The 15,520-nt window shown below is 43.7% G+C and overlaps 1 protein-coding gene across 2 annotated transcripts in view; it reads left to right on the forward strand.

Annotated features, from left to right (window-relative positions):
• The first annotated feature begins 2,534 nt into the window (after positions 1-2,534).
• SGCE (sarcoglycan epsilon) overlaps positions 2,535-15,520 on the forward strand; it is a 42,666-nt gene continuing 29,680 nt past the window's right edge. The window contains exons 1-2 of one of the 2 annotated variants that reach the window (XM_065398925.1): positions 2,535-2,643; positions 11,097-11,201. In XM_065398925.1, coding sequence (XP_065254997.1) covers positions 2,535-2,643; positions 11,097-11,201 — 214 coding nt within the window. The remainder of the gene's footprint in view (positions 2,644-11,096; positions 11,202-15,520) is intronic. The other variant, XM_065398926.1, reaches the window with a different exon arrangement.

Below are 15,520 nucleotides of genomic sequence, written 5' to 3' on the forward strand. Positions count from 1 at the left end.
CGGGGGGGCTCGACCCCCAACCTTGTCATTGTCACTTAGGGCAGGGGCTAGGGTGTCCCCACTCTGGAATGCTCTCTCTACACTGGATGCTTCCCTGACCCACTAACCGTTACATTCAGTTCAAAGCAAATACAATTAATTCAACAGCAATCAATTAAAAAAAATAAGGAAAAAAATGGGAAAGATTAAAGGAAAACACACAACCCCGGTCTGTGGCACGGGGACATCACAACCATCAACTCTGGAATGTAAGTGTAAGCGGGGGAATGGTCCCGCTATTGTGGGGAACTTTCCTGGCTTCTGCACTACCCCGGTGAAATGGGCTAGCGGAAGGATCTGAGTCCTCGCTCCCACTTCCTTTACCCAGAGGCCTCCCTGCCCTCGAGGACTCCCCTTGCACTCTTCTGTCTGGCAGAGTCCTCGTAACCCCAACAAGGCTGGGCCCAGGATTCCTGGGGGGCTCGACCCCCAACCTTGCTGTGGTCACCTAGGTCAGGGGCTAGGGTGTCCCACTCTGGGGTGCTCTCTCTCTGCACTGTATGCTTTCCTGACCCACTGATCATTACATACGATTTAAAGCAATACAATTTAATTAACAATTAGTTTAAAAAGGAATAAGGAAAAAATGGGAAAGATTGAAGGAAACACATCACCCCGCTCTGTGGCAGGGAACATCACAAGCAGTGTCTCTGGAACGTCAGGGCAGTTCACAGTCTGTTTCTTGTAGGTCCCGGGCCTCCTTCTCAGGCTCTGGCTGTGCTGCAGGGATGCTGTGGGTCGGACACTTGCTCTGGCGGTGGCCACACGCTCTCAGGCTCTGGGTGACAGGACCCTTCTTCCCAGCGTCACCCCCGCCCTGTCAGGGTTACGATCCCCCTCCAAGTCTGGCGTGCAGAGCCTCTTGGCTGAGGCGTCTCCCTGTGCTGGGCCCACTGCCCAGGGTCCCCCTCCTCTCCCCAGCTGCTCACCCTACCCGGCTCCAGACTGCTCCAGCCCCAGTTCCACTCTGCCTCAGCACGACTGCTGCTGCTGCTCTGCCTCCAGCTCCCTGGGCTGCTTCTCTGGCCTCTGGTTGCTACAGCTCTGCCCCCAGGACAGGATCTGCTCTGCAGGCTGCTTCTGTGACTCTGCTCCCAGCTCTGACCTGCTTCCTGGGCTGCTTTTTTGGCCCCTCTGGCTCTGGTTGCTGCAGCTCTGCACCCAGGACAGGTCTGCTCTCTCTGGGTTGTGCTCTGAGGACGGGAACCCCCTGGCCTCCTGACTCCTTGATTAGCCTGCCAGCCTGATTGATAGGACGGACCTGGAGCATTGGCCTCTCCCCATTGCCCCTGGGGACTGTCAGTCTCAGGGTCCTGATTTCCCATCGACCCTTCCCCTTTTGGTACTGGGAGCTAGTCAACTAAAACTCAGTGGGAGTGTTTAAGGGGACAATAGTCCCCTTACACCCTGCTGCAAACTAGATTGCAATTGAGCTTTTTGCTTCCTGTACTACCACAAAGCACGGGAGGCAAACCGCCGCGCCAGTGCTGCCCCCACGATCTGCCGTTTCTACAAAGAGCTGGACGCGATACTTGGGGGCAACCCCACCTCCACTCCAAAGAGCACCATGGACACTTCAGAGGCCGTAGCAGCCCAGAGTTCAACAAGGCAGGAGGAGGAAAGCAGGAGCAAGGGTAGTGAGGAGGAGGGGGGCCCAGAGCCAGAAGATGGCCCAGCATCCCTAGATGCATGCAGCCAGGAGCGGTTTTCAAGCCAGGAGGAAGGTAGCCAGTCGCAGCAGACGGTGCTTGGGGAAGAACAAACAGCAGAGGAGGTGCCCAGTAAGTGGCTTTTATTCTGGGAAGATAGTTGTTCGGTGCGGACTCCTGGGGCGAGGAGGGTTGCAGAAAGAAGGGTTAGTAGCTGTCCCTCCACCTAGGAGCCAGAGGAAGAAACCAGCAGCTTCCCAGGAGCCATGCGAAGCCAGGTATGGAGCCTGCCTGTGTCGCCAACCGGACTTTTAATGGCCCGGTCGGCAGTGCTGACCGGAGCCGCCAGGGTCCCTTTTCGATCGGAAAACCAGACACCTGGCAACCCTAAGCTGCACCCAGCCAAAGTCCATCTGCACCCTGCTGCAGTGGCATGGAGGGCTGCAGGGCGAGGCAAACCCTGCTCACTCTGTGCCAGTGCAGCAGGGGATGGAAGGAGTAAATTCAGGCTCCACCTCAGGGTTAAGTACAGGCCAAAGCCTGCGTGGCCGGGAGCACTTGTGACTGGAAGCAGAGGCTCCCCGCCAGGCTCCTCTGCGGGAGCTTACTGCCCCTCCCCCAACCCCCTGAGAGGCCTCCCCCCACACGTCGCGAGCTCGGCCTGCGCGCGCCCTCGCGGCTCAGGGGCGCGCATAGGCTCGCTCCCGGGCCTGAGGGGAGCTCGGCTCCTCCCAGCATGCCCCGCGGAGGCGACCGACCGGCGCTGCTTGGAGACCGTCACTAGGGGCGGGGGGATGCCGCTGGCTGGTGTCAGGCGGCGGCACGGAGGGAACGGGCGGGCGGAGGATGCAGCCGCGGCGGCTGGAGGAGCGAGGAGCCATGCAGCGCTGTGCGCCGGGGCCCCGGCCGCAGAGCAGGCGGAGCGGGGGCGCCCTCACCACCCTCCTGCTGACAGGTTGGTCGCAGCGGCTCCTTCACTGCATCGAACGGGCGCGGCCCCGTTGTACCCCCCGAGCCCCTCGCTGGTCGCCCCAAACCCCGACCTGCCTCGGCGGCCACCCCTCAACCTCCCGGCTGCGGGCCGCTCGAGCCCGCTTTGTTCCCTGCGGCCCCCCAGTCACTGCAACAAGCACCCCACGACCCCCAGGGCAGCGGCCCCCTCGATTCCCCCAGCAGCAGCAGCTGCTCCTCTTTTAAACCTCCCACCTTCCCTTCAAGTAGCGGCGCCCATAGTCCCCTCCCCGCCAGCAGCTTCGGCCCCTCTGACCCTACCTCGCCCACCAGCAGCCGCAGCGATGGGAGCCTTATTACACCTCCCCCCCGCGCCCCTCTCGCTCCCCAGCAGCATCCCCTGGCCCTAGCAGGCATCCGCCACTGCGATCATCGGCTCATTACTGAAAACAGGCGTCTCTGCAGCAAAGCCAGTGTCAGAGCCTCGGTGTCAGTGCATCGCCCAGTCAGTCTCTGTAGGATTGACACAGCCCCAACTGCCCCCTCCCCTAGGCTTGGGCTGACGCTATAAAACAGCAGTCTGACGCTATAAAAATCTACAGGAATGCTAGAGGTGATTGATGTGATGGCCACCTTCCATGTAATATATTGCCGGCTAGCCCCACCCCATCCGAACCACCGCTTAGCTACACCCGGAGCAACATGCCCATTTTAGGAGTAGTCATCACTTTACATATGACGTAGTTGGGAGAGAGGTACCCCTCATGCCACAGTAATGAATATGGTATGCATGCCTCCATAGATTAACAGGCTGTAGGTAATCATGGCAAGAACAAGAGATGTGATGCATGAAGAGAATCCGATGGCACAGTCATTTAAAAGAGATCTCTCTACTCAATGCAGGTAGTGAGCATATATCTAGTTTTACTGAAGGCTACAAAGATTCTTTTTTCCCCATCACCTCTATGACCTCATAGGATTTGCAGACACTTCTCCTAGCTCTGTCTGAAGCAACATGCATGTTTCTGGCATTGTGCAAATAATTACATACAATAAAGACTTAAGAATATTATGGTCACACCAGTGTCAACCACTCAGAGGTTAGAGTGCCAGAATTAAGGTTGTACAGGAAACTTTTATTCTGCTCCCTTCTGCATATGTTTGACAGTCTTTAATCACATGATCATACTATTTTCAGAGTCCTGCCACAAAAAGCATTATCTCTTCAAGCAGAGACATTTCTCATAAAGGAAAGTGTTAGGCCACCCTACCAAAAGGAGTGCAGCCACTCCCACAAACTTTATCATTAGGGTACCAGGATTTTGCAGTGAAAAAGAGTATATAGCTGTACAGAATGGTGGTTTTATCATATAGTTTCTCTGTCACTTTGTTGTGATCAAAAGTTCATTTCTATTTAATTCTCTCAAACTACTAAGCAGTGGCATTTGGGATCACTTACCTTAAATATGATAAGTAAGGTAACCACATGTATTAAAATATTTAAAAAATGGAAGTAATGTGAATTTTTTTGGGGTGGAGTCTAACAAGTGTTTTGATTCATACGTTTGTGGTTAATCCACCAACGTAATGCAAGGTGAGGATCATACCAGTTCTATCGAGCAAGCATAGATATGTGAAACAGCTCCCCTCTTGGGAGAGCAGAAGCATGCTTTCCATCGCCCCTCTCCCCAACCCCACCACAATGCTAGGATTAGATTGTCAGTAAAAGGAGGAGCTAAGCCAATCTCTACAGCCATAAATTTTCAGCAGTTTTAACTGGATAGATACAGAAAGTGAAAAAAAAATTAATGGGTTTTGGAAGATTAGTTGCTCATTTCTGGTACTCACTGTGAGAGACCTCAGGTTATTTACATCTACATTACAGCTGAATGGGCTCAGTGTGCAGGATATAAACGGTGTAGTCAATGAAGGGTACCTTCAGAAGGGATAAACCACACAATTAAAATAATGGATTATCATTTGTTTTTAAATCTAGTACTTTTAAAGGTTTTTATGAGTTTCTGGAGTGGGAATGTGGAAAAACTAACCCATCCGAGGCTTTACAGCGTTGCTTTTTTCAAAGGGTCTGACAGTGTAACCCATGTGAGCAAGGTGTGGATACAGTTGTGGATAACTATGTGTAGTTTAAAAGACTGCATAATAATAAGAACTGTATCTTAGCATGCGGTTGCCATTTACATTATATCAAACTTCTGTAATACTGTATTTATTGCAGTATTAGCTTCATTTACTTGTTTCTTCAACTTTATCAAAAGGGGTGGCCAAACTGTGGCTCATAAGCCACATACAGCTCTTTTACAGTGAAAGTGCGGTTTGTAGAGCTCCCCTTCTCCTCCCATTCTCCACCTACCAGACTGGGGCAGGGGGAGCTCAGGAGCTTCTGCCCTGCAGGGAGGGGGTACTCCGGGCTTCAACCCCATGGGAAGCGCTTGCTGGGGCTTGGAGCTTCAGCAAGAGCAGGGCTGAAGCCCTGAGCCCCAGCAGGCACACCCAGCTCTCAAACTTCTGAAGATTATTGTATGTGGCTCGGAGGGTCAGTTAGTTTGGCCACCCCTATTATAGCTATAGATGTCAACCTATGCTCTGAGTTCACACACAAAATACAGAACTGCCCATAAGGTAATCATCCCATGCCTCTCCCTCTTTAATAGCTTAAAGGACCTTTGCTGAACCTGAAAGATTAAATAAATCTGGCCTCTGGAGACCACTACTCTATAGAATGGGGAGCGAGTTCAAAACAGAAGGCCCTAAGTTATCAATGAGACTTTACTATAGGATTCTTTGCTGATCTCAACTCTGGTAGCATGTCACAGAGGGTTTGTCCTCAGATAACCAGGACAAACTTGTCTTATCTCATTCAGGGTTATATATTTGAAGATATTCACTTAATTCTGAATTCTTACTTGCACATCAATCAGGATTTTGGAAGCAATTCAACATCCCCTAATACACTGAAGCATTGTTTTGTTTTTAAATTGCTCTTGACCTGTGCATGCAACATCTACTGATACTAGTAGATGGTCTGCATGTTGATTAAGGGCATTGCTTGAAGTGTTGTCTTCTGCAAGTTTGGCTAATTAAGATCTTACTCTCTCCTCTAGTTATAGCACTTGATCTGCAATAGCACAAGTCCAGGCTCTTTTCCTTTTTGCTTCATGATGTATAAATAACAAAGGTTTAAAAAAGTTTATTTCAGAAATAAAGATTTTATTAACCCTGGGGGAAAAAACAACAACATGTTGACTAGAAGTTATATCATTTGAGACTAAAAGGTGAAAGGGTATGGGATTTTTAGTTATTGTTTCAAGGAGTTTTTTTGTTGACATTTAATTCCACTGTCTAATGAACTTTAAGATTCAGAATCCTTGATTTCTTCATTTGAGATATGAGAGTTAATGATGACCATCTGTGACCTCTTCCCCCACCCTTGGAAGTTCTCCAACAAAGCCAGGGAAGCTAAGACTTGACATTCCTGATATTGTAGTAGAACAAGCTTTAAAAATGTTTATTATTTCAAAGAACTACTAATTCAATAATTGCTGTTAAAACTAGACTGCATTATCAAGTCATGATTTCAGACATGGGGAAAAGAGTTTACTAGAGTCTGAGATGAAGACCTCTACATTATCCCAAGATTAAGCCTCATACTTGATTTCTCTCTTTGAAAATTTTTATAAATCAGTCATATTGCCTTTAGAGTCAGATTAAGGGAATCTGGAGCCGTAGGCACACATCCTCTTGTGGCTGTTCCCTTGCAACCTTGTCCCCATTCCACAGCCCTGGCATTCCCCCACCCCCTCTATTAGGAGTGGTAGTGCAGGGGCTTCCTCCCCTCTAGTAGAGGCAGGGATAATAATATGGGTGCCTCAGGAACAGTAAGAAGGGTCCCCTCCCCCTTTGGAGAGGCAGCAGCAGAAACATTAGACCCCCCAATACTTACTCCAGAAGTTGGGGCATATCTGCTTATGAAACTGGGCTAGACCCACTGCACTTGTCTCTTCCTGCCACAGAATGATCACTAGAATAATGTTTGCAGGACCACACAAGCAGTGGACTGGGTCTTGGCAATAAAACCCACTGAAAAGAATGGAGTAGTTTGTACTCTCTGAGCTACTGTTTCTGTCCACCTGTAGATTCAGACGTCACTGCATCAACTACTTTGTTTTCTTTTTTCAGTATTTTCTTTGCACCATGAGGGCTAGAAATGTATTTGTTTAAGTAGGAGTTCAGATTCTTACATGCATGACTTAAGGAGGAGCAGCCCTAAGCAACTAGTGCTCATGCCTTAATCCATTCCATATTGTCCTTCCTGCTGACATAACTCATCATCAAAAAGAAATATAAAGCTTTTATATTAATGAGATAAGTAGATACAGAAGGGTGAGTCTTTACAATAGTCATCTGATTGGTTTGACTGCAATTATGGAATAAAGTTTTTTTGTTTGTGTGGTGGCATAATTTAGAAGGAAAAAATTACAGACTATTTTGGATACTTGAAAGGTGGATTTACAGTTTCTAATCAAACTGAGAAGTGTCATCATATAGTTATACAGATACTTTTCCCTCAGATACTTGAAGAAAGTATAGAGTCTGGACATTAGAAATCTTGGTATAGATCTGTAAAGCTCCTTAATTACATTTTCTTGAATTTGTTTTTTATCCTGTAGATTTGTCTTTCCACCCCAGTTTAGATAACTCTACAAAGTTGCTATTTTAATTCATTCTCATAAGAATAAAAAAGTAATCTTTGTAGTACAGAAAGAAATATTAATATTTTAGAAGCAGATGTAGAAACTAAAGAACCAGTAACAGATATCCTCCCCCCACCCCATGCCCCTTAAGCCAGTTGAATGGTTTCTCATAATGCATTAGATAAAGGGGAGAGAGACTAGGATTGGAGAAAACCTCCTTTTAGCAATCTCAGTTTTACCTGGGAGCCCCGATGCAAAAGATAATTTAAGGTTATCATAAGTTTTCTGTTTCTTTATTTTTACAGTTGACAATATTTACTGTATTGTAGCTAGTTACTTGTGCTTGTGTGTGGTTTTTCACATCGCACCAGGGAAGAGAAAATACACATTTACAGAAGTAGTAAAATTTGAGCATAAAAATCACATATCATGGTAGAGGAGGTAGGCCAGATGTAGTACCTGAAAGTGGCTAACTTTTTTTTAAAAAATTAGGTAGACTTCAAGTTGACAGTGAACATTTAAAGGCTATTAGTATGTTGTAATTAAACTTCAGAAATTCTTATTTGCTTTTATCATGGGCTAGGCATTCCCTTTCTGGTAGTACAAAATTATAAAATAAATAAACTCTTAAATTCTCTCTTTTCCAGGGTATAATCAAAGTCCAATAAACAGCCTTACCTTTGTAAGACATAAACCAACTCCAAAAAATAACATCCTCTTCTTTAGGGAGAATAGCTATCTTAAAAACACAGCTTTTAGTTCTTTCCTTCTAATCTGGCCATGTCTTGTGTCTTCCTTCATTTATACATAGCAGCTGTGCCAGGTAGGTGCATGAGGTCCAGCTGCATCTACTCTTCAGCCACTTAACCATTTCCTGTTTGACTCCACAACCCAGCAGAGTTACCATGGACACAATATTGATATGCAGAATGTAAATATAAATTGTTCTGAAATGAATGTAATTATAATATTTTTATGTACTATCAAGCGAGGTATTTGAAGTACCAGTGAGGCTGGATAGTATATATACCATGCCCCACTTGAGGTTTTAATAATTTTAAGGTGGTATGATTTATTTTAATAAAATTAAATGCTCAGGAAAAGTCTGGAGGTACTGTCTTTGAAATGATGTGTTCCATGTTCATTTAGCCATTGGCTTCTTTACTGAGACTTATCAAATGTGTAATGGTGGTTCTGTGAATTGAATATCCACACACAAGAAAATGCAACTAGTGAAACTACTTCTTATTGGCCAGTGAACAGTTTTCCAGTTCTGTCAACTTTTGGTCATCACCAGCTTGGCTGGATTTAAGCAAATGGCATAGATGTGAAATGTTTTTATCTTATTTCAAAGTCCTTGGAGACATCCAGTTTCCTTATAATTAAATAAGGGGAGTGAGAGTTAATGGAGTACCATAAGTCCAAGTGTGTCAAGAAGAGAATAACAATAATTTAAAAAAATACATTAATTATGCAGAAATTTCAATGTCTTGACATTGATTGCTTCTCTTGACTTTACTGTGTTTTTATTTAGTCCTTTAAACCCATTACCAACTTCCAAATCTGAAAATTCTTTGCTTGTTTCTAGTCTCAGGGCTGCTGTAATATAGATCAGCTAGTGATAGTGCCAAGGGGCCATGACCATCTGGGGATTGTTGGCACACAGCTTGCCTGGCCATGCCCTCACCCCTCCCCACCTCTGACTATGTCAGGGATTCTAGAGTATGTGATGGGCAGGAGCCAGTTACAGTATTTTTTATCAGTGGGGGATTAGGGGTTTGTGGGGCCCTGGGCCAGAGCAAGTGGGGGCCCCTCCCCACCCCTTCTGCCTGCAGTTGCATTCCTCCCTGGCACTCCTGCCGGGGAAATGGGGTCAGGGCACGGGGGCTTGTCCTGCCCTGCCTGCCCGACGCTCCTTCCCCCACATCCTAATCCCGCTCCCCGGCAGGAGCAACATGTGAGCGGACGGAGTGGGGCAAGCCCCTGTGCCCCAATCCCACACCCCGGCAGGAGCACCGGGTGGATGGAGCACGGCAAGCTCCCGTGCCCTGACCCCGCTCCCCAGCAGGAGCGCCAGGCAGAGCGGGTCGGGGCGTGGGGGTGCCCATTTTTCCAGGGCTGTCCAATTGGCCGGGGCCGTTGAGCACGGGCCCCATTGGCCCAGTGGCTAATCTGCGACTGGTTTTTATGCCTGCATGGAAGATCTGACCAGTTTCCTTTCCCTTTTCACTATTAGGATGTATTAGCTAAGACATTTTAAAACCCTAGCGTAGCCAGCACAAGTAGAATTTGAATGTTAGCACATTTTTATCCGAGTGTGGCCCACCTGCCCCTCCCATCCTGGACTTTATTCTGATTCTTCACTGATGGGGCTAGACTCTACCATTCCCTTCTCCCCTTGTCCCATCCAATCTGCTGCTGCTTTCCATTGAGCTGCTGGAGAGAAGGGAGAAAAAGTCATGTGCCAGAAGAGGTTTTGTTTTAAATAAATAAAGGGGGATTTAATGTGTGGGGTTCTGCCCTCCTAGCCCATTTATTATCAGTCATCCCTACTTCCCACCTTTGGGTCCCAGGCAAGAAGCTACAGCTTGACATTATCTTTAAAAATCAGACAAAAGCAGTTTAACTTCATTTCAGAAGATTAATACTTGTCCTTACCCCCAAACTGAATACATGCAAGGCTGTTGATTATAACCTACCCATTTCCCATCATATGACGTTCTTCAACTTCTTTAAGACATCCTTTTGTTAGTAAGTTAATGGGCTGGTTTTTAAAAAAAAAAATCAGTGGTAAACAAAACATTGATTTTGCTATCATTCTGAACTAAATGGCCTTGCTGGTAGAAATTACATTGATTTTAAGATAAGTGTTTCATACATTTAGAACAACAACAAACATTCCAATAATAATATATTGTGGTAAACTCTAAATCACACACATATTTATATTAACTGTCAGAGTAAACACTTTGATATATAACCTTTATATTTAAAATTCCTTGCTTACTTGCATAAACATAATCCTCTATTGAACAATGGATTTGAATTTGTTTTATGAGAACTTTAAAACAAATATATTACACATGGCACATGATTATACTGGATGTGATGTGGAGCACACTTAGGCCCATAATGATTCACTTGGTCTTTGGGGAAAATCTAAATTGCTTTGTCTTCAGCAAATTGTTAGCCAATTAATAGTGTAGTATTAGCGTGAACTGAGTGTGACTTGTTGTTCAACCTCTTATGCCTTGTCTACATTGCACTTTATCGGTATAGGTATACTAGTACATTATATTGGCAAAGCACTCTTCGTTCGGATGCAGTTTGTACTGGCAAAGCTGCACCTTTACCAGTATAGTTTTTTCTAAACCCCCATCCCCAGAGCAAAACAAACTATGCTGCTAAAAGTACAGTATAACTGCATTTGCACAGTGCGCTTTTGCTGGTATTGCTGTGTTGGTCATAGATCACATACCATCACACCCTGTCTGACATAGGTAGGCTGGCAGAAGTGTAGATCTGGCCTTATTTGGAGATTGCATGCAAAAATGGTGACTGCCAGAGGGATATATAAACCAGCACCATCTATTTTATTTATTTCTGTTTCTACACTCTGGAGAAAAGTTGAAAACAAAAGCTGGCTTTAAAAGAATCTGATCCCAGCTAATGGCATTTGATCTGTGGGAGTCTGTTAATCTGACATTAATTCTTTTTTTGTTTGCATTTATTTTATTTTGAAAAGCTTTTTTGTTAAGCTCTGCTGAAGGGATAAATGGAACAATTAACTGGAAGACTAAGCAACCCAACAGTTATATTATCAGCAGAATAAGGGCTGCTGAAAAGAATGGTGAGTTTAGGTTGTAAATTTAAATCCCATTGTGGGTTCAGTCAACATCTGCTTTCAATATTACCTTTGCTTTTTCAGTGAATGTTTATTAATAAAATGACATCTCAAGGTAAGTAATTTTGAAAAACAATCTTATAGTTCTTTAATCTTCTAAACTGTCAGGATTCTGTATGTCTTTATGTTTAGTTTCCCTCGGGTTTTTATGTTGCCTATGGCTTTGCTTAAAATAATGGCTGTGTGTATAATCTAATATTGCATATATTCTTCTCACTGCTGGTTGCTTAAAAACATCTTTGCAGTGTGCTTAATGCAATAACTTGTTATAACTATTAAAATAATTCATTCCATATTTATATGTAGAAAAAAAACAATTTTTATTACTTATCTGTAGGAATACACATAGAATCTGTAGGAATACCCATGCGTCTGACGAAGTGGGTATTCACCCACGAAAGCTTATGCTCCAATACGTCTGTTAGTCTATAAGGTGCCACAGGACTCTTTGTCGCTTTTTACATAGAATATTGCAGCTGAATTTTACTGTGACCAACAGTTATCTGAGAAAATGCCAGTAACTTTTCATGCATCATCTAGCTAGGTGAAGGATCTGGATCTCCCTAGAGCTCTAGCTATGGCCAGGATCACCCTTACCCAGGGTACCTGGAAAAGGAGCTCTGGAGGAAGAAACTTCTATATGGATTCCCTTGTGAAGATCCCCCACATTCGCTGTTGAGAAGAATGGGTTTCCCCCCTTACATGCAGAATAGACTGCAGGCCTGTCACCAAACCTGGTTGATCCTCTGAAATCCATGGGAGAGCAGGGTCATCCACACTGAGATCCTGGTCCTCTCTGCTAGCTCTGGCCTCTGACAGCTCACAGCCTCTAGGCTCTCTGACAGTGCAACTCCAGTGGGGTGATTTCCTGGCTATGCCTGTCCCCAGTATTTATGGGGAAAGAACACTACTCATAAGAGGTAAAAAAGAAACACTTCTCATAAGAGGTAATACAGTCTGAGGCAGCATTATTTCCCCAGGGGAATCCTTACAGGGCCAGAGAAAGACAATTTATGTTTCCTCTCCCCTCTGTTTCCAGCCTGTCTACTTATCCCCCAGGCCTGTACAGCTTCCAACCCTTCCCAGCATGTACATCCCAGGATTCACAGAAAGGCCTTCATGGAGTCAGGGGGGAAAGGAGGAGCAAAAACAGTGCAGTGAAGGTAGATGATGCCACCTACATGCCTTGAGAGCACCTAATCTGGGACCATATATCATGTACAACCTTTAGTAAGAAATTAAATATTCTTTGGTAGCAGACACAGAATGCTTCCACAGTAGCCCAAAACTTTCCCCTTCCATGAGGTGGAGTCACACAAAAACTGTCGAACAATATTCAGAATATTTGGCAATCTGGCTCACGGAAATGACACTGGGAGTCAGTGAGAATGTTCAGTTACATCTTTTGCCATTTTAGTACAGTTGTACATTTTTCTCCATAATCGGTCAGTCATAGAAGATTGTTAAAAGGCTGCACAGCCTGAAGATAACAAACTATCCATAAATGAGATATTTTCTTATCAGCTGGAGAGGAAGAGCAAGTGGCATATTGGACCGAAGATTCACCTTCCACTTCCTTTCTCATTTTGAAGAAACATCAGGGGGAGGGAGAGGAAAGGCTGTGAAGGAGAACTTTCCAAATACCAGTCTCCAGAGTTGTGTTATTACAATTCATATGTGGTTATAAGATAAATATATGTAAGGTCAAAATTCATCCTGTACAATGAATAGAATATATCAAAGTACACTGAATTATACATGAGTAAGAAGGATGGTTTAGTGGATTAGGTACTGGACTAGGACTTGGGAGACCTAATGGAAACAATTCCCAGCTCAGCCACAGGCTTTGAGTGGCTGTGTGGGCATGTTATTCAATATATAAGATTGTCAGCCCTCCAGGGTTGTCCTGGAGTCTCCAGGATTTAAAGATTAATCTTCAGTGCAAGATTATGTCATGTGATGAAACCTCCGGGAATATGTCCAACCAAAATTGGCAACCCCATCAATGTGCCTTGTGCCTCTGTTGCCCATCTCTAAAATGGAGATACACCTCTACCCCGATATAACACGACCCAATATAACACAAATTCAGATATAACGCAGTAAAGCAGTGCTCCGGGGGGGCGGGGCTGCGCACTCCGGCGGATCAAAGCAAGTTCGATATAACACGGTTTCACCTATCACGCGGTAAGATTTTTTGGCTCCCGAGGACAGCGTTATATCGGGGTAGAGGTGTATTTCTGTACCTCACATGGGTGCTGTGAGGATAAAATCCATTAATGAGTATGAAGCTTAAATAATATGGTAATGAGGGCATAAGTAAGTAGATAGCTAACATGTTAAAATACTAGGGACCAATTAGTGGAACTGGGATTAGAAACTAGTGTTAAAGACTGCAAATAGGAAAATTTAGGGGGTTTATTTTCTCAAAATATTTTAGAGTTTGCCCTTTAAAGGCAGGGGATTATTGATTAAAACAGAAGGGGAAGTGGGATTAATGTATCTTTTCTTTTGTGGATGCATGTGCTCAATTACGTTAGCATTAATGAAGCTAATATATACCCAGAGGGTAGAACTCTACCTTTCAAGGCCCAATCTAGATTAGGAAAATAGAACTGTTTTTTAAAAGATGTTTGCTAACACAGTTTTAACACTGTTTTAAACAGGACTTCAACTTAATGTAGAAAGAGCGACTACTGCTTAAATGTGTTAGTTGGTTTTGGTTAACCCAAGACTCCACCTGGGTAACGGTATTAATAATAATAAATGATTATATTAGAATAATTACAATAACACTATAAACTAACTCACAGGGTTATTGTCAGGGTTAACTAATGTCTGTAACATGCTTTGTAAACTTAAAGCATTGTAGCACTGGTAGGCAACTTTTTAAAATATGACTTTATACTAGGTGCTAATTAGTGTTAAAAACATTAATCCAAACACATCAGTGAACATTTTAAAACACCAATTTTTTCAGTAAAGAGAAACCCTAGCTTCCATTCCAGCTGTGGGCCAAACTCTAAAGCTGCTTTTAGGATGTTCAACATGGTAAGGTCATTTTTAGGATTAATTTGTTCCTCTGAAGCTTAGTTTTAACTGTCCACCAACGTCATCATTTTACATCTGCAGAAAGTCCTCAATGGTACACTTACCTCAACAACCGAATATGTCCCATTACCAGGAGCACCCATTGTAGTGTATATGGGAATATTCAGTAAACTGCCTATGTAAGACATAAGACATGTCAGAGAAATAATTTTTCTGCAGAAATTCCCCACTATAGTCTCTCGTATTAATTCTTCTATAAGTATTCCTTATGGAGAAAGTTTACCTTACCTTTTCATTGATTCTCCTTTTTGAAACTGATCTTTGCTGTAGTATTAAAGTCTCAAGGTATAAAGCAAAGCATCTGGAATAGAAAAATAGATACTTTTTTTCTTTAGGTTTCATCAAGTCAGCATATTTTTCTCACCTTTTCTGTTCTGTAAATAATCTTATTAATGTTACAAATTACTTTTTCAGATTTTCTTGATAGATACAATTTCCTATATAATTCTGTTTCCTTGATCTATTTATAGTTCATTTACAAAAGCAAGTGCGAGACTTTATTGGGTCACTAAGGCAAGATGGTGGGTGTACTTACCAAATTTGATTAAATGCAGCAAATTGTTCTAGGTTAATTTAATTAAATGAAACCTGCTTTAAATATATTAACAATAACTGGTTTATTAATGCAGATTTTTTTCATAAAATGTATTTACATTTCAAGACTATTTGAATTTATTCTTATTGATAAAATTATTATAAGGTCTGGCTGTTTAGTATAATCTAATAAAAGCAAAATTCACAATGGGCAAAGGCAACTGTGATAACCAGGATTAATACATAAATATAATTAGAAAAAGATTGATTTCTGGAGCTCAGTAATATATGTGGCGCTTGAAGCTATTAATCTTAGAAAACCAGGCTCAGAATATCTGGTGCAAGGAATAGAATGTTTGTTACTAATTGTTGTTCAGCAATGTTTTGTGAGCAAACATCATGCAATAAGCTTGGCCTAAAGAAAAATTGAAAAAAGAAATCTTACCTCAATTGGGTGTTATCAGCAATAAGGGCTTGATCCTGGCAGTGGGTTAAGAGGTAGTGCTACCATGTGGATGGGGATCCACAACAGTACTGAGCACACTGTGGGGATCCTGCCAATGCAGATCCCCAGCTGTGCCCAGAGCAGAGAGAGTTAAGCACATTTGGCCACCATGTAA

Source organism: Emys orbicularis, chromosome 2 (assembly GCF_028017835.1).
Source record: "Emys orbicularis isolate rEmyOrb1 chromosome 2, rEmyOrb1.hap1, whole genome shotgun sequence".
NCBI lineage: Eukaryota > Metazoa > Chordata > Testudines > Emydidae > Emys > Emys orbicularis.